General features: G+C 33.3%; 1 protein-coding gene across 1 annotated transcript; it reads left to right on the top strand.

The window, feature by feature from the left end:
• The first annotated feature begins 2,907 nt into the window (after window positions 1-2,907).
• LOC108907312 (otoferlin) lies at window positions 2,908-25,836 on the top strand. The gene is made up of 27 exons (XM_023457346.1): window positions 2,908-3,066; window positions 3,119-3,181; window positions 3,235-3,319; window positions 3,553-3,700; window positions 3,948-4,119; window positions 4,181-4,537; window positions 5,050-5,358; window positions 5,411-5,614; window positions 5,750-5,857; window positions 6,316-6,468; window positions 6,588-6,752; window positions 6,815-6,931; window positions 8,226-8,360; window positions 8,416-8,577; window positions 8,637-8,897; window positions 8,956-9,142; window positions 9,242-9,504; window positions 13,142-13,180; window positions 13,360-13,766; window positions 14,122-14,292; window positions 15,618-15,763; window positions 15,817-15,965; window positions 17,999-18,186; window positions 19,529-19,767; window positions 20,290-20,465; window positions 23,278-23,378; window positions 25,656-25,836. The coding sequence occupies exons 1-27, from the start codon at window positions 2,908-2,910 to the stop codon at window positions 25,834-25,836; spliced, it is 4,845 nt and encodes a 1,614-aa protein (XP_023313114.1).
• The last annotated feature ends 52 nt before the right edge of the window (window positions 25,837-25,888 follow it).

Below are 25,888 nucleotides of genomic sequence, written 5' to 3'. Positions count from 1 at the left end.
CCTCATAAAAAATAAGAAAAAAATCAAGTACAATTTTTTTCCAGAGACGCTTCATTTTTTAAATATGCCCTATATTTAAAAAATGAAGCCCCATAACTCCGCCACTGGTTGCTTGCGGGACTTCTACTTCTATGGAAAAATGGCATCTTATAAGATGTGTCACGTCAAATTTGGCTTAAATAGCCTTCTTCATTTAGAAGTTATTTAAAAAATTCGAATTTTTTTAAAAATCTTTAAGGCCCTTCATTTCGAAAATGAAGCGTCTCTGGATAAAAATTTATATTTGATTTTTTTATATTCTTTTATAAGGAATATCTCCTTAATGTTTGTCGACTTAATCCTGAAACACCCTGTATATTTTCCAGAAGCCTGTTTAAAAGCCTGTTCAAAAATTAATATGGAAGCTATATGTATTTATGTTAATTTATATTTGAGTATTGCATTAACTGATTAAGGAATTTATGGTACAAATAATAATAATCATTTAAGTATCTTAACTTTTACAAAAGGCATCAATCTTCAAGGTACAATGTTATTTCAAATATTTAAGAAAAATAGTATGCTGCCGCCAAAACAAAAGGTACCTGATGAAAAAATTTGTCTATAATATGGAAATAAAGTTTTAAATGCATCCCAAAAATTCAGTTTACAAACAAACTAACAATCTGTCGCATAACATTGTCAATATGTTTACCTAACAGTTTTAGAAACGTTGACTTGCTTTATTTTAAGGTGCTTTTAGTAAAATCTTGAACAACTATCTTGCGTTATTTCTCAATAGGCAAAACTGTCTAAAAATCAATGACTTAAATGAGGGTCCCTTTCCAATTAAACAAAAGTGTACTCCTAAATTCTTATCATTGTACTTTTTAACCTCAGTTGACAAATGAAAACGAGATAGCGTTTAGCATACACAAAATGTTCCTTTCTCATAGTGATAATTGGATGAAAATATCTACTGTTTGCATATATAAATGTAATTTATATGTAGATTGCACGTCATAGGGAGAGACTCCTTAGAGATTCTTGTATATAGTTGTGCGATATATGTGCAATGTGTACTACACATAATAGCAATGGTAATTTTTGTAAGGTACAATGTACGAGTTATGTATGTTTCGTGCATATTTATGTAGGTGGAGATCCTATAAAACTTGTTGAGTTGATAATTTATTGTTTTATTTCGTTTTTCTGTGAAACTCGTTTGACAGGAGTGACTGTACCCAATTCGTACTATGTTTTGTATATTTTTTTTGTAGGATCCACTTGTAAATTATTTAATTGTATATATTTGTAAAATACACGATGAAAATAACTCCTGCGGCTTTTATTTCTTATTCATTAAAGGAATTGAATTATTTCGCTCATAAATACCATTTTGTAAATATTTAATGCATACATTGTATCAAAAAATAATGTATTGAGTTGGGGAATATCAGTAACGGCCCTTTTCTTTTCAAATTTAAGATATTTCATTTTTAACTCTAAAATGATTATCACCTCAACGATGACTCTTCATCTTATTTATGACCTCTTTCCAACGTGCAACAAGTTTTTCGATGTCTCTTTTGTAGAAATCCTCCAGTTTTGACTTGAAAAATTCATCCAACCAGGCTCTTAACTCATTTTCATTTTTAAAATAAACACATCGTAAAGAGTCTGACAAAAATCGGAAGAGGTTAAAATCAGATGGCGCGAGATCGGAAGAGTAAGGCCAGTGAATGGCTATTTTGGTCATATTGGCGATATATAGTGCATTACCATGTTGCAAAAGAACGTCGTATCGCCGTTCGGGTCTTTGTTGAATAGCAACATGGAGTCGCCGTAGTTGTTGTACTTAGAGTTCTGCGTTAACGGTTTGATTAGTTGGTAAGAGTTCGTAATAAAGAATCCCTTTCCAATTCCACCAGAAGCATTGTCTTTCGAGGATAAAGTTCTGGTCTTACTCACAGAGTTGCTTGTTTCTTGTGGTTTAACCATTCTTTCTGCTGTTCCAAGTTCACTTACAGACACCATTTTTCATCACCAGTGACAATACGATGAAGAAAACGAATATGACCACGGTTGATCGATGACGACAGAGCGAACCATCGGCAATTGCGGATTCTTATTGTTTTCGTTGAAAACGATTTGGGATCCAAGCCTCAAGTCTTTAAACTTTTCCCATTGAATGCAAATGGTTTAGGTACTACTGTTTTGTGACCACATGCTATCTCCTGAGCTAATTCCCTTGTTGATTGTCTTGGACTTTGTGAAGGAGTCGATTCAGTTGCTCTTCATCAAGGCTTCAGGGTTTCCGGAACCACTCATGTCCTTAAGGTGAAATCACCTTCTTTAACACGTGAAAACTGTCGACAAACCGTTCGTGTATTTACTGCATCATCACCTTATACGACACAAACTTCCAGAGCACACATTCTATTTCAAGTGAATGAAAATTCACCAAAAACCCAATCTGATAGAGCAATAAGTCCTCTCTAGAGCATTTATCAATTTGACAATGCTATTAATTTTCACCTGAATTTTTAAACTTGAAGAAACGGACGTTACTTATTCTCCTACCATCAGAAAATTTAGTGGGAAGGAAAAACTCTACCACTACAATAAGAGAACAAAAGTAGTATGGATACCATCTCTAAAATGGTTGAGTTTGTTGATGTGAAACAAGAGTAATTTCCAAGTCCATAGGTAAGTAATTAATGGATTCAGAAACTAAAATTTAGATAATGTATGTATCGATTACTGAAGCAATAAACTTAAATATTTCTTAAAGTGACGTTAAATATAATAAATATTACGACCATTGCTGTTTGTATTTTGTGTCATATAAAATGTCAAATCTAATAACGTTTATATCAAATGTCAGTTTGTTGACAGAAGATACAAAAATATATACTTTACGGAATCATGGCGGAAAAGGTTGAAACATTCTTGATAACAGTATCCATTCTTGAAGGGAGACATTACATTTGGACAAATATGGATTCTGCAGTAATAGTTAACGTCGACAATAAAAGGAGGTGCACTTCGGTTAAACGTCATACAGATGCCCCTATCTACAACGAGGTAGTACTGTATGTTTTAGCTATAAGTTTCTGAAGGATTATTGATGTTTCAGTATTTCGTATTTGAATTTTCAACTACACTGGAAAGTATGCTTGAGAAAACTATAACAATTACGGTGGGGATGTACATACATATACATTACGATTTTTTAGTGAGAATATTTCATAGGTTATACAGCCCGGGAATGCTTGCAGAAATAGGAAAATACTTGGAAATTTTACGTTGGACGTTGCCACTTTGTGGTCACAAAAAAGTAAATATCTATTTGTTTCAATCAATGCATTATTTATCTTGATATTCAAAGAGTAGGTTAATTTTAATTTTAAGAAATTTTGAATTAAATTCATTTTTAGAAATTAACTTAATTGTTTTAGTCCTAATACAACTTGCATAACTTCATTGTTATTGTAGTCTTAGTATATCTCCAATAATTAATTTACATATCGCAATTATTTAATTATCTACTTTTTTATTTATTTGCTCCAGATCACCAATTTTATCATAAATGGGCTGTCCTAGCAAAAAATGATAGTTTCACAGGACCAAGCGGATACCTTAAAATTGATATATCCTTGCTATTCAAGGGACAAGTTTCAGAACTTCCCGCTGATATAATAAATGATGAAATAGAAGGGTAAGTTATGTGATTTGGAGTTCATAGAAATCAGTTTTTGCTCCTTCTTCACCCCTTTAAATTTTTGACATAAGTTCACTAACACCTTGTATGTAACGTAGGAAATTAATCATTTTCGCAAAATATTAAATAAAAATATGCTTCATAATATAAATTTACTATATATTTTTGAAAAGAGTATTAAGCACATACCCAATAGCAGTAAATATTTTTCTCATCAGTAACTGTCTGAAATAAAATGTTCCAGTAACTTGCTTCTACCTGAAGGTTTGTATCACGAAAGACAAAAGGTATTTTACTTATTCGACGTATACAAATGCGAGAATTTAGTGGCAAGGCCCAATGTTTCAGTAAAAGACAACAAAACTTCAAGAAAGACCCCAAACATTTACGTAGAAGTAACTTTTGCTGGGCAAAAGGTAAGAAAATTAAACAATTACCTATTATTTGTTCCAAATTTTCTTTGTGCTAACATTTTAGGTAAGAACATCTGTGAAGAAAAATACTCATTCCCCTGTATTTAATGAGCAACTAACAATAGTGGATCTATTTCCCCCTCTTTGCCAAAGGATCAAAATCGAAATCTGCCATTCGGAAAGTTGCAGGAAAACTGTAAACGCAACAAGATATTTAGATCTAAAACTTATATCGAATGACAAAGAAGAAGGTTTTCTGCCAACATTTGGACCAACTTATTTGCATATGTACTTCAATAATAATTTGGGCGGATTCGCTGGAGAAATTTTAGTGTCTATGAACACTGAGTTGCAAGATATTGTACCAACAGACGCAAAAACGACTGGCACTCTAGTTAAGAGCATTCCTCCTATAAGCGAGGTGTGCAAACGTTAAGGGTTGTATATAAAGAAAAGCCACGAAATAATAGGAACTGTTTATTAAATTTAAGCACGCTTACAGAAATTGTTTTCCTTCTCACAAACTTGGGATGTCCTTTACGAAAAAGTCCCCTGGTAGGGTTCTAATTTTTATCACCATTCTCATAATGTATGTCTAGTCTTAAAAATTTCCCACAAATTGTAGACGGGTCATGACTACATCATTATTATCCAGAAAAAAGAAAACAATCATTAGAATGTAAGCTATCATCTTCTCAGATGCAGTACCATAGTTTTGCAGATGATAATGAATTAACTGAGCTGGTCCAACGTTAATTAAAAGTAACACCAAAACTCTTTTTTTCCTAAAGAGCATCCACTGTAACACTCTTATTACACAGTTCCTGTTATTTAATGACTCCGTCATCCGCAGCAAACAAACTTCATCCATTAGATCCCTGATTTACAGTCTTTAAACTTCTTTAGGTTTGTAATCATCACTTTCTTCTACAGGAAAACCATTTCGATGATGTAGTATTATTTGCGACGATATTTGGAATTACGGCGATATCCAAAACGTGCTGTCAAAAAGTAGTTTCGTTCCGGATGACCTTCGGTAGTACACTAATCCAGAAGGGCGCCTCGGGAGAAAGTACTTTGATGAACTCCACCTCGACATTCAAGCCAAAGAAAATCAGCAAACAGTATTATTATCTGCCTGTAGAAAATGAAAAACCTTGTCTTGTCATTACGACAAAACTGCCATCTTGCAAGAAAAGAATGTACAACTCGAATATGTTGTCTAAAATGTCAAAAGAACTTGTATGTTGATTCATTATGTTCAGTGTATGTTTAGTATACATTTCTCTTGCAGAAAATCAAACTAAGCTTAATTGAACATGAGTTTGAAAGCCGGGATTTCAGATTGTCACAAACGGATGTATATGATATTTTGACGGAAACTCTTGATTTTATAAGAACATCCGGAAGGAAATATATTGATATTGTAGATGGATACAATTTTGAGAGGGGTACAAAGTTGGACAAAGAGAGAAAGAAGATGTGCTTAAAAGAAATGGTAATGGTTAAGACAAGTTTATCTTACTATTTTCGGAAATCTACGAAACACTACCAATAAGGTTCCAATTTACAGAATTTTGAAGTTCTTTAAATATTGCATGATTTTTATTTATATTAACATTCTTTACTTTAGGAAAATATATTAGAAAAAGTAGACCGAATCTGTAAGGACAGAACTCAAGTACAAACTTTAGGTAAACTTCAAAAATTGTGTAGTAGGATGGAAGAGTTAATATTTGATGTAAGTATCTATTTCAGTTTGGGAGCAGATATTTTAAAAAATTATTAGCATTCGAAACAGTTCTGTATCATTTTTTTATAAATTCACAAGAAACTTTTCTTGACTTTGGTAAGATACATAAAATTCAGTACTAAGTGTAGTTAATGTTCTCGATAAGAATTTAACTAAATAACGAGCGTTCAAATAAAAACGTGGTCGAAGTTGGCTCTGACACATTGGACGTAGGGCGTAGCTTATAGCGACCAACTTAACCACATTTCTCAACGAGCTGTATAGCAGCTTTCAGTTTCAATAACAAAGCGGCGATACAGCGCTTTGACAGATGACGTTTAAGTTCATTTGCTATACGCTACGCCCTACGTCTAAATTTTCAGAATCAACTTGACCACGTTTTTATTTGAACGCTCGTTATTATCAAACAATTGACTTTATAACCTTATAACCTCTTTCTTTATTAGATACAAGACTGTTGGCCTGATGTTCATTTGTGGATGATATTTGGAGCTAGAAAAGCTGCTTATTGTCGAATACCAGCTAGAGATATACTTTTTTCGCCAATCGACGAAGAGAAAGGAGAATATTGTGGCAAAATGAGGACAATTCTTTTCTATGTATGTGGATCAACTTTTACGATTGTAATTTATTTCTCTGGTGTCGATTAAAGTACTGAAAATTTGGATGCGTCTTGTGACATACATTTGGTCATCGAAAACATCTTTCATTGTTTCAGCCGAATCCAAAAGACGACGTTAATTTGTCTTGTAAAATGGATATGATGTTATGGCTTGGAGTGGACAGACATAAAGATGATTGCTTTGCTAGTATTCCCGAAGGTTACCAGTATGAAAAAGAATCAGTTCTTACTTCCAGAAAATTATATGCAGAGGAGAAATATGTATGAAATTATTTGGAAACACTGAATCCTGGTTTCCCATGCACGCAATTGTCTGTTTTCAGGTATTTTACCTTAGAGCCCACATATTTCAAGGCAAAATAGCACCAGGTTTTGACAGAAGCGGGCTAACTGATACGTATCTTAGAGTAGTTATACGAGACAAGCAAGCAGAAACAAAGGTACAAGGAAGTATCTTTGGTTGAACAATTTTTGAGATGGTCGTCCATTTAGACTTATTTACTTCTTCCTCAGAAGAAACTCTTAAAAACAGTGACTATGTTCTCACAGCAGTATTTATATTTGCAGTGTACAGTCTGCACTCCGGTACAGGGAGAGGAGTCACTGGCCTATGACGTGCCTATCCCTAAGTTCTGGGGATGTATCGTTTCCAAACTCTTCGTACTTCTAAGTCCTCGTCTAGGATGAAATTGTCTTAGTTTCTCTGGATTTTTATTTCTTAGGTCAGCCAAAATTCTTCTCCCTCCCTCTCTTTTACTAAATTCTCTCCTGTGGTTCACAATTTATTGTTTCTAGAACTTTGGAGTACATTGTGCTTGTAGGCCTTGGCAAATGTTGCTTCTATCTTCCTCGAGATATCGTATTACCATTATATTTTCTTAAAATATAACCTATTTTTTTGTACAGATATTCCTCCTATTTCTTGTTACAAATTCATATAATGGTTTAGTGTATCTATTTTCTATGACAACTGACGACAAGTGATGTAGTTCCTCGACAAAGTATGCTAGCTAGCAAATAGTGCATGCTCCGTGCACTAGTGCACTGACGATACCTTGTTTCTACACTTGATGGTGATGATTTAGCCTTGCGAATGGTATACCGAGAGTGATATCCAATTTCCTCTTGACAAATATATTTAGGAATAGAAGGATACCGATTTCTTCCAACCACATGATGAATGTATCATCAACGTACCTGAACCAATTCTTTGCCTTAAGAGTTGTTGATTCGAGAGCCTTCTTCTAGAAGACTTCTGTACATATATTTGTGAACGCTGCGGATATGGTTGAACCAATACTTCTTCAGTTTATTCATAAAGAGAAAAAGAATCATATGTTACACTTTTGCCATGTGTACAAATTCTCACAGTTGTCTCTATACGATGAAGTTATTCTAAATTCTACAGAGAAACAATCAAAATCCGGTAAAATCGAAATAATTTCAATCGAAACGGAGGCTTGGGAGTACCTAGAATTTAGAAATAATTTATCCGTGAAAATCGAGGACCAATGACTTCGGGCAGGTGAAGTACACATAGTAAGTATATGCAGATCGTCCAAAGAACTTAGTTTCTAGTTTCTAGAGAATTTCTTCTGTAGAAGAGAGCGATTTGTCTTTCGAAACATCAAAATTTCCAAAGCAGCAAATGATCTAGAAATTGTTCATCCATTGGCATCACGGAGGTCTGCAAATCAGACTGAATTCAATTTTACTTATTTCCTTGCCTTCCAGGTAATAAATGCTGCTCTAAATCCCTTATGGGATCAAACCCTTGTTCTTCCAGGAATAATTTTGTATGGATCTAAACCATATTTAAAAAGCAATATACCGAACGTTTTGGTGGAAGTCTGGGATAGGGATATATTTGTAATAAAGACAACAACATTTAGAAGTGATGTGCGTTCAATTCAATTCATTTCAGAAAACAGACGACTCCGTTGGTAGGACTTTGGTAACACCCGTTATTAAATTCCGAGAAGACCCTTACCTACCTCCAGACTTTCCGCCAAAATTGTCTTGGATCAAGACATACCAAGGCGCTGACATATTCGGAGAAGTACTGTCAGCGTTTGAATATATAGAGGTTGGGATTTCTTTACCGACATAAAATACATATTCTAAATCGTTTTATGTTTCTGTTAGGTTCCTGAGCCGGGAGATGATTTCCAGATGCCTCCCGAGGCAAAAATATATCGCGTTCCAGACGAGATCAACCCTCGAATGGTACCGCACAGGGTGGAAGTCCTCTTTTGGGGCCTGAGAGATTTAAGAAAAATATACCTCAAGCAAATAAATAGGCCAAGGGTATCTGTGATATGCGAACAAGGAACACTGGTTTCCGACACTATAGAGAATGCCAAAAAAAATTCCAACTTTCTAAACAAATGTAAAACTATGACCGTGGTAAATTTTCAAAGCCATGCCTGAGGATTACATCAGTAAATATTTTATTTGCTTCAAGGCATTGCCCCTGGAAAAGGTGTACACACCGCCTCTTTGCATAAAGATTCAGGAAAGCAGGCTGTTTGGAGTATACTTGCATGCAGGTGTACACATTTCGGATGCGTATTCGTACCTGTACAACCCGATCACTAGTCAAGAACGAAAAAGGCGATTGTCTGCTTATAATTTAAAGAAACGTGTATCAAGTATGTATTTTTTTCTCTTGCTATTTTTTATCTCTTTCAAGCTTAACGATTTGTTTCGTATACCCAAAAAAAAATACTTCGAGTAGTTAATTTTTTTAGGTCCTATTAATGTTTTGCCATCGAACAACGTTAAATTCGAAGATGAGGCTCAACTCTCGGACAAACCAGAAGCCTGTAGCGTTCTTTGGATGAAAAGTTATTTAAAAAATTTGTTTAACTTATGCAAATTTTCAACATGTCGCTCCTACAGGCAAAGGAGTATGACTTCCTTGGGGACTTACGAAACGCTTCCACAGGATGAACCGGAACCTGAAGAGTTTGACTGGTGGACGAAATTTTATGCATCTTTAGATAAGTCACAAGTAAATAGCTTCATATGCAGGGTGTTGGAAGTTTGACTGCCTTAATTTTAACAGACGATAGAACACATTAAAATAAACAAAAAAACTTCATACGGCATGGGTCCTAAACTCAACCAGCTATCCAGCAAAACGTAATTCAGTTGGTATCTGGAACTAGAGCGTGTCTGAGTGTTTTTTGCGTACCACTATTTCCTTTTCTTGAGATGTCTTCCAACGAGTACACGAAAATTGGATTCGAAGGTGTCGTGCGTGCATTGAAAATGGTGGTCGACATTTTGAGCATATGCTGTAGTGTGTTTTGTATTTGTGCGTTTAAAAATTACTGAATTTTGCTTTTTGGTAAGTACCTAAATTATTTTTAATACGTATGATTATTTGGACGACGTCAATCTTTGGGTACTTTAATTACATATTTTTCAAATTCATTGATTAAAAGTTAAGTTACTGTTTTAAGAGATTCACAATTACTAAAATTCGAGCTAAAATTGTCATGAAATTTACTAAATATTTCACAATAATAGTTGTTTATATTTTTATTATTCCAGGACAAGTCTGTCGCGTGCACACGTGGTTTGCATCAGCTGTGTAGCATTAAGTTAAGCGCTGTTGTCACATTGTGATAAAACTCCCCAATAGTAATACTCCCTGTATTTTGAAAACTGTTAATCTTACACCCCTGTAATATACAGCTTTTTTGTTCATTTATGATGACCTATCATGACTTATGATAGGTGATATGATACATGATATGATATGATCATGACTTATCATGATTTATGACCTATCTCATGCTGAAGTAATGGCGCCCAAACTTCTTACACCCTGTAGAAGGCGTGTATCTATGTTGTTTTAAAGATAGAGAAGAATGACAAAAATTTTGGGGAACAAACATGCTTGATTAAGAAAATAGCAATGACTGTTAGATATCAATGTACTTTGAATCAGATCAAATGAAATATTGTCATATTCACGATGGTCAACAATACCTTATTTAAATTTATTCTTTTCATCTTCTATGCAATCAGGTTTCCTTTGGGGCACACTGTATATTTACAATTTATATTTACTTTTGATTTTAGGAAAAAACGTTACCAGACAACGACGACAATCAAGGGATACAAAAACATACCTTAAAGGTACACATGAAACTTTTTTTAAATTAATTTTATGATATATGTTGCTTGATATATTATACGTTTATTATGTATTATACAGGGTGTCTCATAATTAGCTGCCAACCCTGAACAGGCCGATTCTATGATCAAAACTAAGTAAAAAAGTTCATATGAACATGGGTCCGGAAATGCTTCCTAAGGGCACAGGGACCCATTGAAGAGGGAGGAATGGAAATCATTTTTTTGCAATATCTCTCAATCGCGTTGTGATAAATGAATGAAATTTGGTATACACAGCTAAATTTTGATGAGCAATTTGATGGACTAATCCATTTATTTCCACAAGGTCCATTGGGGTGGGTACGGGGGGGCCCTTGGTACTTTGCGTGTGTAACTTTTTCATCTTTGACTTTTTAACAAATTGGACAGCAAATTCCGTTTTCCCGAACTGTTTTACGTTAAAAAGGTACTCTTGTTTCAAATCGTTATCTTTAACGGTTTCTGAGAAAATCGCTCTTGAATTAATCCCACTTTGGTCAATTTCATAGTAATTTAAACAAAATTATCAAGGTATTCTTATGTCAAAGTATTGTCAACCCGATTGCCAATTTAATAGTTCTAAGCGAAAAAAATGGAAGAGTTTACGGGACAAGAGTTAGTTGATATGATATTTATTTATGGCTTTTGCGATGGTAATGCTGCAGCGGCAGAACGCGAGTACGGGAGAAGGTTTCCAAACCGAAGGCTGCCATCAAGGAGGACATTCCCTACGGTATTCCGCAACTTAGCTGCAACCGCCACTTTTCGAAAGGCACCGGGTCAAGGACGTCCCAGGATTAATAGGGAAGCGGAGGTCCTTGACGCTATTGAACAAGATCCTACGACTAGCATACGGAACATTTCAAGGCAAATAAATGTTCCTCGGCCAACGGTACTACATATCTTAAAGATTTCCTTAACAGAATTGATTAGATGTGCTACTAACATTTCAGGTTGGAAGAATATTAAAGCGACAAGGTCTACATGCCTATCACTATCGACGTGTACATGGCTTGATACCAGAAGATTTTGCGCCACGTATGCAATTTTGTCGCTGGATTTTGTCGCTGGACAACGAGCAAGCTTCCAAAATTTTGTGGTGTGACGAAGCTACTTTTACCCGAAATGGAAAATTAAATTTTCATAATTCTCATTATTGGGAAGAAGAGAACCCACATGTTGTTCGGAGAACAAACTTCCAGCAACGGTTTTCCATAAATTTATGGGCGGGAATAATTCACGACACTCTGATTGGACCTATTGAAATTCCACAACGTCTCAATTCAAATCTTTATTTAAACTTACTTCAAGAAAATCTTCCCCAAATTCTCGATGATCTGCCTCTAAATTTACGACGTAACATGTTTTTTCAACACGATGGAGCCCCGGCACATAGTGGTCGCAATGTTCTAAATTTCCTAAACGAAAATTTCGCTGGACGGTGGATAGGGAGGCACGGACCGGTAGCTTGGCCGCCGCGTTCTCCCGACCTAACCCCGCTGGACTTCTTTTTCTGGGGATATCTAAATCAAAAAGTTTACGCCACCGAAGTCGATACCCGTGAGGAATTGCTGCAGCGTATCAATGATGCAGCCAATGAAATTCGTCAAAACCGTTTTAGCATCTTAATAGCTTCGAGAAGTGTTACACGTAGGGCAAGACTTTGTATCAGAGAAGGTGGAGGGTTTTTTGAACAGTTTTTAAAATAGCTTGTTGTCTGTTATCAAAATTAAGTTTCCATCTTATGATCCCTTCGAAAAGTGACGGTTGCAGCTAAATTGCGGAATACAGTGAGGAATGTCCTCCTTGATGTCAGCCTTCTGTTTGGAAACCTTCTGCCGTACTCGCGTTCTGCCGCGCAGCATTACCATCGCAAAAGCCATAAACAAATCATCATATCATAATTGTTCTACATCAATAATGTGTATTACTGATTACGTATTAAATTATTATTATTATTTTTTGTTTAAATTACTATGAAATTGACCAAAGTGGGATTAATTCAAGAGCGATTTTCTCAGAAACCGTTAAAGATAACGATTTGAAACAAGAGTACCTTTTTAACGTAAAACAGTTCGGGAAAACGGAATTTGCTGTCCAATTTGTTAAAAAGTCAAAGATGAAAAAGTTACACACGCAAAGTACCAAGGGCCCCCCCGTACCCACCCCAATGGACCTTGTGGAAATAAATGGATTAGTCCATCAAATTGCTCATCAAAATTTAGCTGTGTATACCAAATTTCATTCATTTATCACAACGCGATTGAGAGATATTGCAAAAAAATGATTTCCATTCCTCCCTCTTCAATGGGTCTCTGTGCCCTTAGGAAGCATTTCCGGACCCATGTTCATATGAACTTTTTTACTTAGTTTTGATCATAGAATCGGCCTGTTCAGGGTTGGCAGCCTAATTATGAGACACCCTGTATAGCATAAGGGAAGCTTGACGGAACGTGTAACATTAATTTTTGTTTAAATTAAAGTTCATAGGTAAATCTCCGTTAGGCCAAAAAAAAATTAAAGTGATTTTTGTTTAACGCAGCCTACATAGAAGAGCGCAGCCTCATATCTGACTAGTGTAACACCTGAACGTTCTTTTCCCTAAAAATGAAAATTGACCTAAAATTAACAACAATTCTTCTACTTAATTAGGTATTTGTCAGACTCTTTACTTCTTTAAACAGTATGATATTATTTCTAGATATATTTAAATGAATTGGAATTACAGCCTGAATTTAGCGGATTCACGGATATGCTCTCTTCCTTTGAAATGTACAAAGGGAAGCGAACAGGGGATGAGTCGATTGACGAAGAAAATATAAAAGCGGTCTTCAAAGGTTCCATAAAAATTTACCGCTGGCCGCAAGAGGTGGAAGGTGATTATGTAACAGATAGAGGTTTACCTCTTCAAGATGGGATGTTCCAGAATTATCCTGATAACTTTCCAGTGAGGTTTTTACTGCGTGTCTACTGCATTCGAGGAATTGGCTTGAGGCCAAAGGACCGCAGTGGTAAATCGGATCCCTACTTGTATTTAACACTCAATGGTAAAGTTATCAATGATCGCGAACACTACATACCACGTCAGATTAATCCAATTTTTGGAAGGTAAATATGTGTATTTATAAATTGAACAAATATAGAGTTAAATATTTTGTGATCTTTTACCGCTTAAATGATAAAAGTTTATTTATTTAAGTTTATCAAATTAAAATTGGGTACCTATTAAATGAATAAATTTAAAAAGCATGTAATTCATTGTCAGTAATAAATTACAATCCTGTCAAACAGATTCATATCAATCCTTTTTTAACATGACAATTTAAAAGTACATACCAAAATGTTAAATTATCGTAAGGAAATTCTACCTATAAAATTGTTGTGGGTGTAATTTTTTGGTGCGGTATGTTAAGGGGAACATAAATTATTAAAAGTCTTTAATGTTTCTATTGTCTTATTGCAGATTATTTGAGTTTAATGGAAATTTTCCAAATGATCACACACTTAACATATCTGTTTGGGATTACGATTGGGGGAATTATGACGACTTGATAGGTGAAACAGAAGTAGATATAGAGAACAGGTTCTATACGAAGCACAGAGCCTTTTGTGGAATACATGACCATTATGACCAGTAAGTAAATCACAGAGTTGTTAGTTATGTCCATACAGTTACACAAGAGGTGGAAATGGCATTTATAGTTTAAGGGATGTATACCAGATATCAACATAATTATGTACCAAGCTACATAATTTTCAGCAAAATTTGCAATTTGTGAAATCATATGTTAGTAGAGATTAAAAAATCATATGTTTCCCCGTCATGTGGAACAAAGATACGCCAAGGTTTCGACTACTTGGTAAAACCTCACGTATTACCTCTTTTGCCTCATCCTCAGTGTGGAACTTACGTCACTCAGTGTCCAAAGGCACGAAATCCGCGAATTACAATTACAAAATGTTATAGATAGGTATTTCATATCGCAAACACAGTCCAGAACCATGAAAACAGCAACATTTTGATTTAATTGAAGTTGCAATTGGTTACCGTGATTACCAGTCAGATCACACTATGACTGGTTACAACTTTCAAACGAATGAGGATAGCATTAAGATTACCTTTTGCACTACAGGCCTAGCAGATCTTGGCTTTAAGTTCTTGCACCTATTTTACCACTTTCTTCTATCCTTTGGATCTTGTACCAGTCCTTAGTTCCCACTTACCTTTTCTCAAACCAACTTTTTCTAAATTGTTCTATTCTTCTCCTTTCATTAAGGTTTTTTACCTGATTTGTCATCAGACATCCTAACGCTGCATCCTAATTATATCTTCACTATTTTGACTACACTTATATTTCTTTATTTGCCTTCTTGAAGGAAGCAATATTGATTAGCAGTTTAAAAATTATAATGAACACACAATATCCACAATATACTTAGCATTGTATGTAGTACTCTCTCCATCTACATTTTATATTAGGTAGAGAACACTTTTGCAACTTATTGATTACACGGTTCTAGAAAAGTAACATGCAATGCATGAATTGAGATGATTTGGTCCAGATTACGTCTTGACCACTAATATTAAAGCAAATATGTTGTATAATCCGTAGGTTATTATAATTTAGTGACCTTATCTAAAACGTATTAGTAACGTCATCTTATTTCCCTCTTACCTTAATTTGATGTAAATTTGAAGTCCTTTAGGTTTAGCCAAAGGTAAAAGTAATACCAAATAAAATGTAATTCTAACATGGAGTGATACTAGTTGTCCTTCTTCCCTGAGAAGATAATCATCATTTATTTGATTTATTTCGTAGACTACTTGGTGAGCTAATAGTACCAATCTATTTTTGTTTACACAATGAATAAACACAATATATTTCTTTTGTATACACCTAATATAAAAGAAAATTTTACACTTAACTCTCTTCTTTGACTGTGACATCTGTTGTGCAGATCCGGTTACTGTGCTTGGAGAGGGCGTCAGAAACCAACAGCTATTTTACTAGAATTGTGCAGAACATGGGGCCTGGAGGGACCCAACTATGAAAAGGACTCTGTGAGGATAGGAGCGAGAGAGTTCATTACAGAAGACTTTACGCGTAAGTTCAATTGGGAGTTCTACATTGCCGATTTTGAGTTTATTGATTTGCAGCCAGTAGAAACCCAGAGTTTGACAAAGAGGTTCTGGCGCTCACCGCTTTGTGGCGCTGGGACGAGATTCCGACGGTAGGGTTTCCTTTAGTGCCGGAACACGTCGAATCTAGGTCTCTGTACAATCCCTCGAAACCAGGTATTGAACAGGTATAATTAACTTTAAGATGATAGAAAGCTGGAAGATTAGTTTTAGAAGAATTGTATTTTGTTTCTGAATTTCTTTTTAACTTAAAAATCGACAAACATATTTGTCAAAAACAATATATGTTTGTTATGTTATATAATTAGTATTTAATGCCAAAAGAGCATCTTCACTAAAACTTGATAAGCAAATACCTGTATTGGAAAGATATACATTGACGTGTAAATAGATATATTTTTTCGAGAAACAAAATAATTATTTTGATATGTCATAGTAATTAAGGGATATAGGGTGCTATCTGGTTAATAATACGCTGATATCGACAGTTGTCTATGGCCAAGAGACATATGTTAACGTCCTCATCCAATTCATTTATTTCTATGGTAATGCGTTTTTAATTTGCTCCAGGCATTATGGACATTTGTAACATCGTTGGGCGTATTTTCTCATTTAATGTATCTCAAAGTAAGACTATTACTATAAATTAACAGACTTAATATCACTTAATGTATCACAAAATATTACAATGTAGTAGGAGGATATTAATTTACATTACTGGTAACTAATTTTTTTTAAAAGAAAATAACGTTGCACAAGTAAACCATACAGTGTGTCCCGAAATTCATATAACAAAATTTGGTCGCAGATTCTTAAGACAAATTTAGGGGACCCGTATTTTTTATTTTTGCCAAGTGACCCCCTCTTTCGGAGTTACAGCCCCCTAAGAATAATTTTTTTTTTATATCTCAGAAACCTGTTGTACGAGAATCACTAAATATGGTACACAGGGGTTTTACGACATGTGGAATCTGATGGTGCTACGTTTTTTGGCGGGGAACCTCCTTAAGCCAATTTTTCGTGGGCCCCTTTGTCTTTGGAGCCAAAAAAATTTGGTCGCATATTTAAATTTCTTAAAAATTATCAGTCCACTAGAAAGTCATTAAATTTAGAAAATTTTTGTCACTTTATACTTTTTCCGTAAAACGCAATGTTTTCGAGAAATATGTCAAAATGTGATAGAATGCATGATTCGCCATTTGCCTCAAAAACATTGCGTTTTTCGAAACAAATATCAAGCGACAAAAAAGTTTCTAAATTCAATGGCTCTCTAGCTATCTAACAATTTCTTAAAAAATCAAATTTGCAACCAAATTTTTCTGGTTCCAAAGACAAGAGGGCCCACGAAGAAGTGTCTTAAGGGGGTTTCTCGCCAGAAAGCGTAGTAATGTGAGATTCCATATGTCATAAAACCCCTGCGTACCAAATTTAGTGATTCTCATACAACATGGTTTTGAGAATTAAAAAAGACTTCTTAGGGGTAGATTTCAAGGGGCTGTAACTCCGAAAGAGTTGGAAAAAAGAAAAGATACAGGTCCCCTAAATTTGTCTTAAGAATCTATGACAGAATTTTGTTGCATGAATTTCGGGACACCCTGTATAAATGTACTAATTTAAACCAGTCACTCTTACACTTAGAATCATAACCTCAAGTAATTAGAACTTATTTCAGTTACAACTAAACAGTCAGCAATATCATTCCTCATAATTTGGATGGTGAATATTTTTTATTATTTTTATCTTTATCCATATTATCGCTTTGCTTTAACACAGCATAAAAATAACTAGAAGCATTCGCACAAATCTGTACAATGGTTGCATAAAACTGCTAGTTATAAACCGAGATATTTTGCCCTAATACAGATACCCTTCCAAATATGGATACCTTAATATATTCAAATTGCCAAAATGTTATTAAATACATTATTTTAATGAAGTTGAAAGCGAAAGAAAATTTTGATTTTGACCTTATTAAAAATATGGTACGCACTAGTCTAATAGGTGTAATTATGGAAATTTAAGATCAAGCTTAAATGCTTGATATCCTATAACTTTCTTCAGGGTCTTTTTTGGGACGCCCTGTATACTTCATAATAATTTTTACTGTGAGTTCTCAAATTTGGTTAACTTACTTTAACAAAATTTGATTGCATCTGAACTTTATTTTGATTTTAAACAATCCGATGGATTCATATTTTAGGGTAAGCTACAACTGTGGATAGACATCTTTCCAATTACTGATTTACCACCACCTATAAGTGTTGTGATAACCCCAAGAAAACCTGTTAAATATGAACTGAGGGTAATTATATGGAATGTGGAAGAAGTTGAATTGACTGAGGATTTGTTTTTTTCTGGAGAGAAGAAGTCGGATATTTATATAAAGGGGTACGTTTCATAAATTTCAATAATATTCTCTATAAGAAAAGAAACATGGTGTCCTCAAGCTTTTGTTGCTAATAATTTTTATTTATTCATTCGTTCATTTATAAAAGAGGCCAACAGAGTGGAAATAGACAATATATTGTAAAGTTCATGCAGGACCAATCGTTTACATACGTAAGAGTTTGAATTATATTTTATCGCATTTATTCAAGTTGTTCGCTAGTGATAAATAGCTCCCTAACATGCCCGAAAATTTCAAGAAAAGCTTAGATAATTTAATTTTTATTAAGATATTTTTTGATATGTGATAGAATTTAGAACTGGTAAACGACCTTTTCAATGCTGCTGCCCGTTTTAAAAAATGCGACCACTGTAAAAGTTTTGACCTCTAAAAGGGAGAGGTAACCGGAGAAAACTCACCCAGCATATCGATTTGACTAAAGCTTTAAGAAATAATACGTTATAATAGTCCAAATAAATGTGCCAAATTTTAACACGATCGGCAAAAGGGTTATGAAGTTATTAATTAAAATTAAAAAATTAAAGTTTTATTTTTGACAACTTTGAAGGCTTGTGAATCAAAAACCAAATAGTTTTTAATTAACTTTTTTTCGTAGCTCGTTTTTATTTATTGTCCTGAATATGCAGTTAAACGTTGTCGGTTAAATATGCGTACACCCTGTATATCATTCCTTGATCAAGAACAGAGTTATTACAAAAACTATCCAATTTACTACTATTTATTAGTGCTGGCAACTGAAATCGGTTTTTTGGATAGTCGGTTAACCGGTTTCGGATAATTCGGATTTTTACGAAATCCGAAAACCGGTTATTCGGTTTATCTCCGATTATTCAAATAACCGATTATTCGATAATCTACTTTTTTTATCCGATTGCAATTGACCTTTTTTTTTTTTGGAGATCGATTTCTTCGTAAACAAATTTGACTTCCAAATTTTTGTAAAGACCTTTTTTTAGACATCTATTTCTCCGGGTCTGTCTTTGTAAAGCACCGATTTTCTGATATAAGTAACGGGTTATTCGAATAACCGGTTTTAGCAACTATTCGACTAACCGGTTTTATCTGAAATCGATTTTTACGGAACTCGGTTAACCGGTTTCACTTTTTTCCGGTTTTTGCTAGCACTACTATTTATATTGCATTCTGCAACTAATAACAATAAATAACATTTAAAAATTAGTTAAAATGAGACTTAAAAATTGCTTGGATTTGTTGAAGGCTTTTAGAACATCAGACTACATTCAGTTGCTAAATTAAAAAATAGGAGTCACCAAATGACTAAATAAATATTAACTCCTAAGTAAATTTGTTCTTTTATTTAAGGTGGGTGACCGATAGCAATGAGCCTCAGTATACGGATGTTCATTATAAATCACTGACTGGCGAGGGAAATTTTAACTGGAGATTCGTTTTCCCTTTAGAATATTTGACAACTGAAAATAAACTCGTAATCCGAAAGAAGGAATCAATGTTCAGTTCTGAGGAGACGGAGTTTAAAATTCCATGCATGTTGACATTGCAAGTCTGGGACAATGATACGTTTTCCAGGGATGATTTTTTGGGTAAAATAACTTTTGACGTTACATTTTCTACTTCGTTTATCTCACATTGCATGGATTTTACTGTTATGAGAAGAAACAGAATTATACAACAGGGTAATTAGCTGTTTTATAATAGAATTGCGAAACATTTCGCAACATATCTTTTTATATGGTTACGGCAATACTTAACATCTTACTATGAAACTCAAAAGTGTATTCAATTGAGAAAGTAGATAATATGTTTAGTAGAGTAGATATCTTTCGTTTGATTTGACACTTTTAGTGACAATCAGAACTTATTTTTTATTTTTAACAATCCGTTTAAGCAAATAAAATGCCAACAGAACTTGCCAACGCATATTCTAGGAAAACAGTTGTTCAGAAAATCACACAACATATAAAGTGCTAATACCATGGTGCCATCTGGTTATGCTGTAGATTTATGTTATTATCTGCTCATAAAATAAAATCTGTATATTTAATTAGGATCAAGATAAAATAGTATTTATATTTTCCCACCTAATTACATATTTTAATTTCAAGGGACTTTGAGTCTGGAATTATCAAAGATGCCCAGAGGAGCTAGACTACCCAATAAGTGCACTTTGTCTATATTGGAGCCACAAGCACCAAGGATTAACTTGTTTAAAGTCCGACGCACAAAGGGATGGTGGCCCTTTAAGCGGTACGATGAGGCCCTAGGAAAATTTACCCTTCAGGTAATATAAAGTAACTGTAAAATAATATACATAATTATAGCATTTTCAAACCCCAATAGACCTAGAGTTATCATAGAAAAGTAACCTACATTCCTCAAAGGAAAAAGAGGGATAGTCTGGATAATTTAGTTTTAACCAATAGTTAGATTACCATAAAAGTTCATTGGTGCAGCGGTAGACAAAAAGTGTAGCGTCTTAAAACGTTTAAAATGTCTAACAGGTTCAGGTTGCAAACATTTTATCTGCAGCTGTACATTTTGCTGCAAAATATAATGAGTTCGATAAGTTAGTTTTCCTTGGTCCCAACAGAAAAACGAGATTTTTTTCCAATTTTTACCCAAGGATTTTACTCTGATAAATCTTGTTACAGATAAATTTCATATATCTCAACAGATTCTAAAAAAGAACACTGTATTTTCTTTAATTTTTTCCCTTAAAACATATCGTCAAATTTGATATACAGGGTGATTCACAACTTACCCAAAAAAATTTGAGAATAGATGTGCATGAGAAATGGAGCCAATGTCGTAAAAAAATGTAAAATCCTTATAGTTTCCGAGAAGAAAATTATTGAAGTTGTAGTACTTTCAACCATTACATAGCTGGACAACTGTAGTCTTTAGAGTCATTCGCAATACGCGTGGAGATGACTCAGCGACTCCGAATACAGAAATTCGATTTTACAATCGTCGTTGCGATAGTGTTTACAATAACTTTTTTAGTAGTTAGTGTCAAAAATGGCTTGCGTGTACAGCAACTCGGAGTTGATAGATATCATTTTAATTTATGGTAAAACAAGACAATATTTGTATTATGGTGAAGCAAGCCAACATTTGTGTTAGTTCGTAGAAACTGAGTAAGGCGGACCCAAATGAGTTTTACATGTCGGTGGACAAAGTTTTGCATAGTTGTTGTGACATCAGATATGTCAAGTTATTTTATTATTTAAAACTACACATTAATTTAATTAATTAATAATAATAATAGCGACAAAAGCAGTTGAATTTGCTGATATAAAATAGGTATATAAAATTCTATTTATTTCTTTTTTTGTTCGTTTTTATCACATTTTGCCGCTACGCTTATCTGATTTTTTCTTTACAAAATTGTATTTGTAAGAGTCCCCTGTACATCCAAATTTATTTTTCGGATAAGTTCTGAATCACCCTGTATAGTTTTCATTAGCAAAGGACTAAGGGTAATATGGTGATATTAGAGCACTAATTAACAAAAATAAAAAATAATGGAGTAATATGTATACCTAACTATATTATTTATATTTGTACATGAACATTTTCACCGTTTTTTAGGAGGCAGTTTAAAACTCCTCATAATTTTAAGAAATTGGACATAACAAAAAGGAATAATTATTTTTATGTACTCTTACCTGACCTGATTTCATGTGATACCTAGATGGAATCTGTACATCAAATTTTTTTGAATACAAAATAAATAAGTTGTCAACCAAAATTGCTTAAATTTTAGGTTCTCCTAAAACACTTTTATGTAGTCTAAGCAAACTTTTCTTTAGCTTTATATTAGATTCTCCTTTGCGAAAAATAATGTAAATGACATTGTGATGAAAAATGTTTACAATTTTAAGTAATAATAGCGCAATCGGATCTCAATACTACCACAGCATCATTCGTATATTTTTATAAAATTAAATAAGGTTATGTTATGCTTCTGAAGTCTGGAGTGAAGCTACGGAATATCTATTTTAAATTTTCAGCAATCAGATTAAAACCATACTTACAAAATTACTACTTTTTTAAATGTGATTACAAGTGCTTTGATATTCACTATCTTAACCACTTTTTGATAAAATGAATGAAGTGAATGAGTGTCATACATTTTAAAAATAATGATATGTAAATAAGAATTAAAGTCTCATTTTAAGGCAAATCTTCTGCTACTCTGTACAATTTTTTGTGAAATTTTGCTTTGCCAATTAACTTCCTATTTAGAGAGAAAATATGAATTTGAACAAAATGTTTTGAGCTTTACTCCTGAATTGCAATTAATACTATGTATACTATTTTTTTAATAAGTTTATAGCTCACTGGTTTTACTTCCGCTACATGTTCATTTGATAGTTTCATAATAACACCCATCAAGTATTTCTATCAATCAAAAGAAATCCAAGTTTGATTTAATTAAATACCATAGCAACATCCAATTAAATTACCTTAGCAACCAAACTCGATTTGGTTAAATTTCAATTATTCATATATCTACTGTAAAATAAACTAAAATTTCGCATTTGTACTGTAAATGAGAAAATATCTACGAATTCAAAGGAAAAAATCACAAAGCTGGTATTCGGAATATTTTTTTTATTCCTCATTTTGTGACTGCTTGTATAGTAATAATTATGATATCGACTACAAGAATATAAAATTATAAATTTAATTTCCATAATTAGGTCTGACCCACGCTCTCTAAGGCCCCATGTTTCATCCGATACTGTCATGTTTAAAAAAGTTGTGAATTACATCAGAGTCATTAATATCCACTTGTACATAGGTACAAATATTATTTGCCAAACTATCGTTGTATTGAGAAATTATTGATCTCTGGATATCTGTTCTTACAAAACACAGTATGTAAAATTTTAGTAAAATGTAGATTAATTTGTGATCCACTGTTTATTGGCAAAACTCGAAATTTCATTAGATGTTAGTAGCAACAATTTTGTGATATTGAAAGATGTATTTTGTATTATATACGAAAAGTATTGGAAGGGTTCATAATTTTTCTACATTGTAGTATTATCTGCCGTCAATATAAAACATCTTCATTTTTTTTAAAGGGGAAAGTTGAAGCAGAATTAGAAATTCTAATTTACGAGGAAGCCGAAAAGTCTCCAGTAGGCCTTGGGCGACAAGATCCACAAGCTTTACCTCCACCAAAGTAAGTGTTTCTTTATTAACGAAATAATTAGATTATTAAAACATAAACATTAAGTTTGTTTATTGGATCTGCTTTTCAATTTTTTATAGTGTTATCAAAATAAGGAAAATATAAAGTTTTGCTTTACTCTTAATATTGAGAGGAAAAATGTAGTTCCTTCAAAAAGACAATTGCCAAACTGTATTTATTTTATATATCTAGCAGTTGTATTAAATTTAGTTCCATAGAATATTAAAATGAATAAATTAAAATGGTTAAATAAAATGCTTATGGCTTTAAAACCGGAAATTTGTTCGGAAATAAAGTATCCACGTAACTCTTAATATGTTAGTAATTTTCTGAAGCCCTAGTTGTACATACATTTATCTTTGTGGTAAAACGAATCCGTATTAGGTTCTATTTATTTTTGTGACGGTTGGGTTCTTATGCGCAAAATTCAATGCTAGACGAAGCCTGTATGTCTATTGATTTGTTTTTTGTCCACGAAACTTAAAAATAATTTCTTATTTATTAGTTTTTTAAGATAATTCCGTTGTTTTTAAATATAATTATGTCAATGAAATTTGATATAGGGAGTTCTTGGGATAGCTGAATATGAGGATGAACTTATTTCTTACATAAAACATAGAGGTCGTTAAGAATACTTTAAACAATGATTGTTTTTGTTCTATCATATTTTTTTTGTGGAGTTTTGGAAAAAAGGGATGATATTTTATGAATCTCCACTTTACTTGTTATAAAAAAATATTTTTTGTTGCACAAAACCTACAGAATTAATTTTTTTTATTTTATAAAGTGTATTTTTCTAATAATTTACATATTTTTTTATATTTTTCTGCGTGGTCAGTCAATTGTTATAAATAGAAAGTTGTAAACAAAATTACTCGCCGAATAGCTTTGAAAATAGTTATTTACTATAAAATTGACCAAAATAAACACTTTTTGTTCTTTGACAAAAATTCGAAAAATGCTTCGTTTCCAAGATATTTACAATTTAATATGAAAAAAGAGACGAAATCAACAAACTTTCGGAATTTTTTTCTCAAAAACTAGACCTTCAATAAAATAATTGATTCATACCAAAAAAATATATCTAAAGTAGAAGATCTGCCGATTCGAAAAAAAATTCGAAAGTTTGTCGATTTTGTCAAAGAACAAAAACTGTTTATTTTGGTCCATTTTACAAAACAACCATTATCAACGCCATTCGGTGAGTAATTTCTTTTTACAACTTTTTTGTTCATAACAATTGACTGACCATGTCGAAAAATATAAAAAAAATATATGTAAATGATCAGAAAAATACACTTTATAAAATAATAAAAGTTTTATGCTGTAGGTTTTTGTTTTAAAAATTAAGTCGGTTACCTTCATTTAGAAGCATCTTTTTAGGGGTGAACCACTCGCCTATAAAATTCATCTTTCAAGAGAAAAATTAATTTAAATTTTTAACTTCTGTCATCAATTAACGACAAACAAGTTTTTGGGAATATTATAACATAGGTAAACTTTTCTCTGTCTCTTTTGCTTAATTTGCAGCTAAATTAAATATGATTTCATTGTATAGGTACATTATTTTAAAAAATAGAGGCAAGCGGCAATTGTGCGTAGAACCCACAAAAATAATAAAAAATAACATAACAAAAAATACGCAGTAGCCTGCATGCTATTTTTTAAAATAATTGCCTACAAACTTTTTTAGAGAAAATCATATTAGCAATCATTCTCTGAAATATATTAGTTTGCATAGGAAACGCTTTGTATATTATGATACTTTTATTTAGTGTATTTAACCCGAATCTAGCACTAGTTATTCTATAACATTTGCCACATTTCGTCGTTACTATCGACTACAACGCCGGTATGTGCAGTCTATCTGGTCTGTGCTAGGGTACATCGTCTACAAATTATAAAGAAAATAAAAAACGATTCTGGGTACGACCTAATTTAGAAAAACCTATTTATATGTAGTTATTTCAGTTACGATTCTACATGTATGTTCCGTTGATTATACATTGATATATCTTCCGTTGGAGCATTCCATTTTGAAACTGTGTGTAACCGAGGAAAGTTTGCGTACCCAACTAAGCGTTAGCTTCCATATACTAGCCACTGACCACAGAAACTCTTTTGATCTTTACCAACATAGGCAGAAAGCGAAATGAGTGACTTCAAGTTTCATATGAGACAAATAACTTTCAGAGAAATGCCCAGCTTTGTGCTGCTTGGGCTTCACATCTGTAATTCTAAAATTAAAATGAAATTATTTTATTCTAGACGACCAGATATTTCTTTCTCGTGGTTTAGACATCCCCTAAAAGCCTTGCAGTACGTGATTTGCAAACTGCACCGAAGGAAAATTTATACTGCATTGATATTCATTGTTCTGGTGACGCTGGGCTTCGTCGCAGTCTATTCCTTTCCAGGATACTTGGTGAAAAAGATTTTAGGAGCGTGATATTGATACAGACATTTTATGACCTATTTGTTGATGTAATTTATTAACTGAA

Source organism: Anoplophora glabripennis, unplaced genomic scaffold (genome assembly GCF_000390285.2).
Source record: "Anoplophora glabripennis isolate ALB-LARVAE unplaced genomic scaffold, Agla_2.0 scaffold97, whole genome shotgun sequence".
Classification (NCBI taxonomy): Eukaryota; Metazoa; Arthropoda; class Insecta; order Coleoptera; family Cerambycidae; genus Anoplophora; species Anoplophora glabripennis.
Note: the sequence above shows the minus strand (reverse complement) of the source record. Positions and strands in the feature narration are given on the sequence as shown.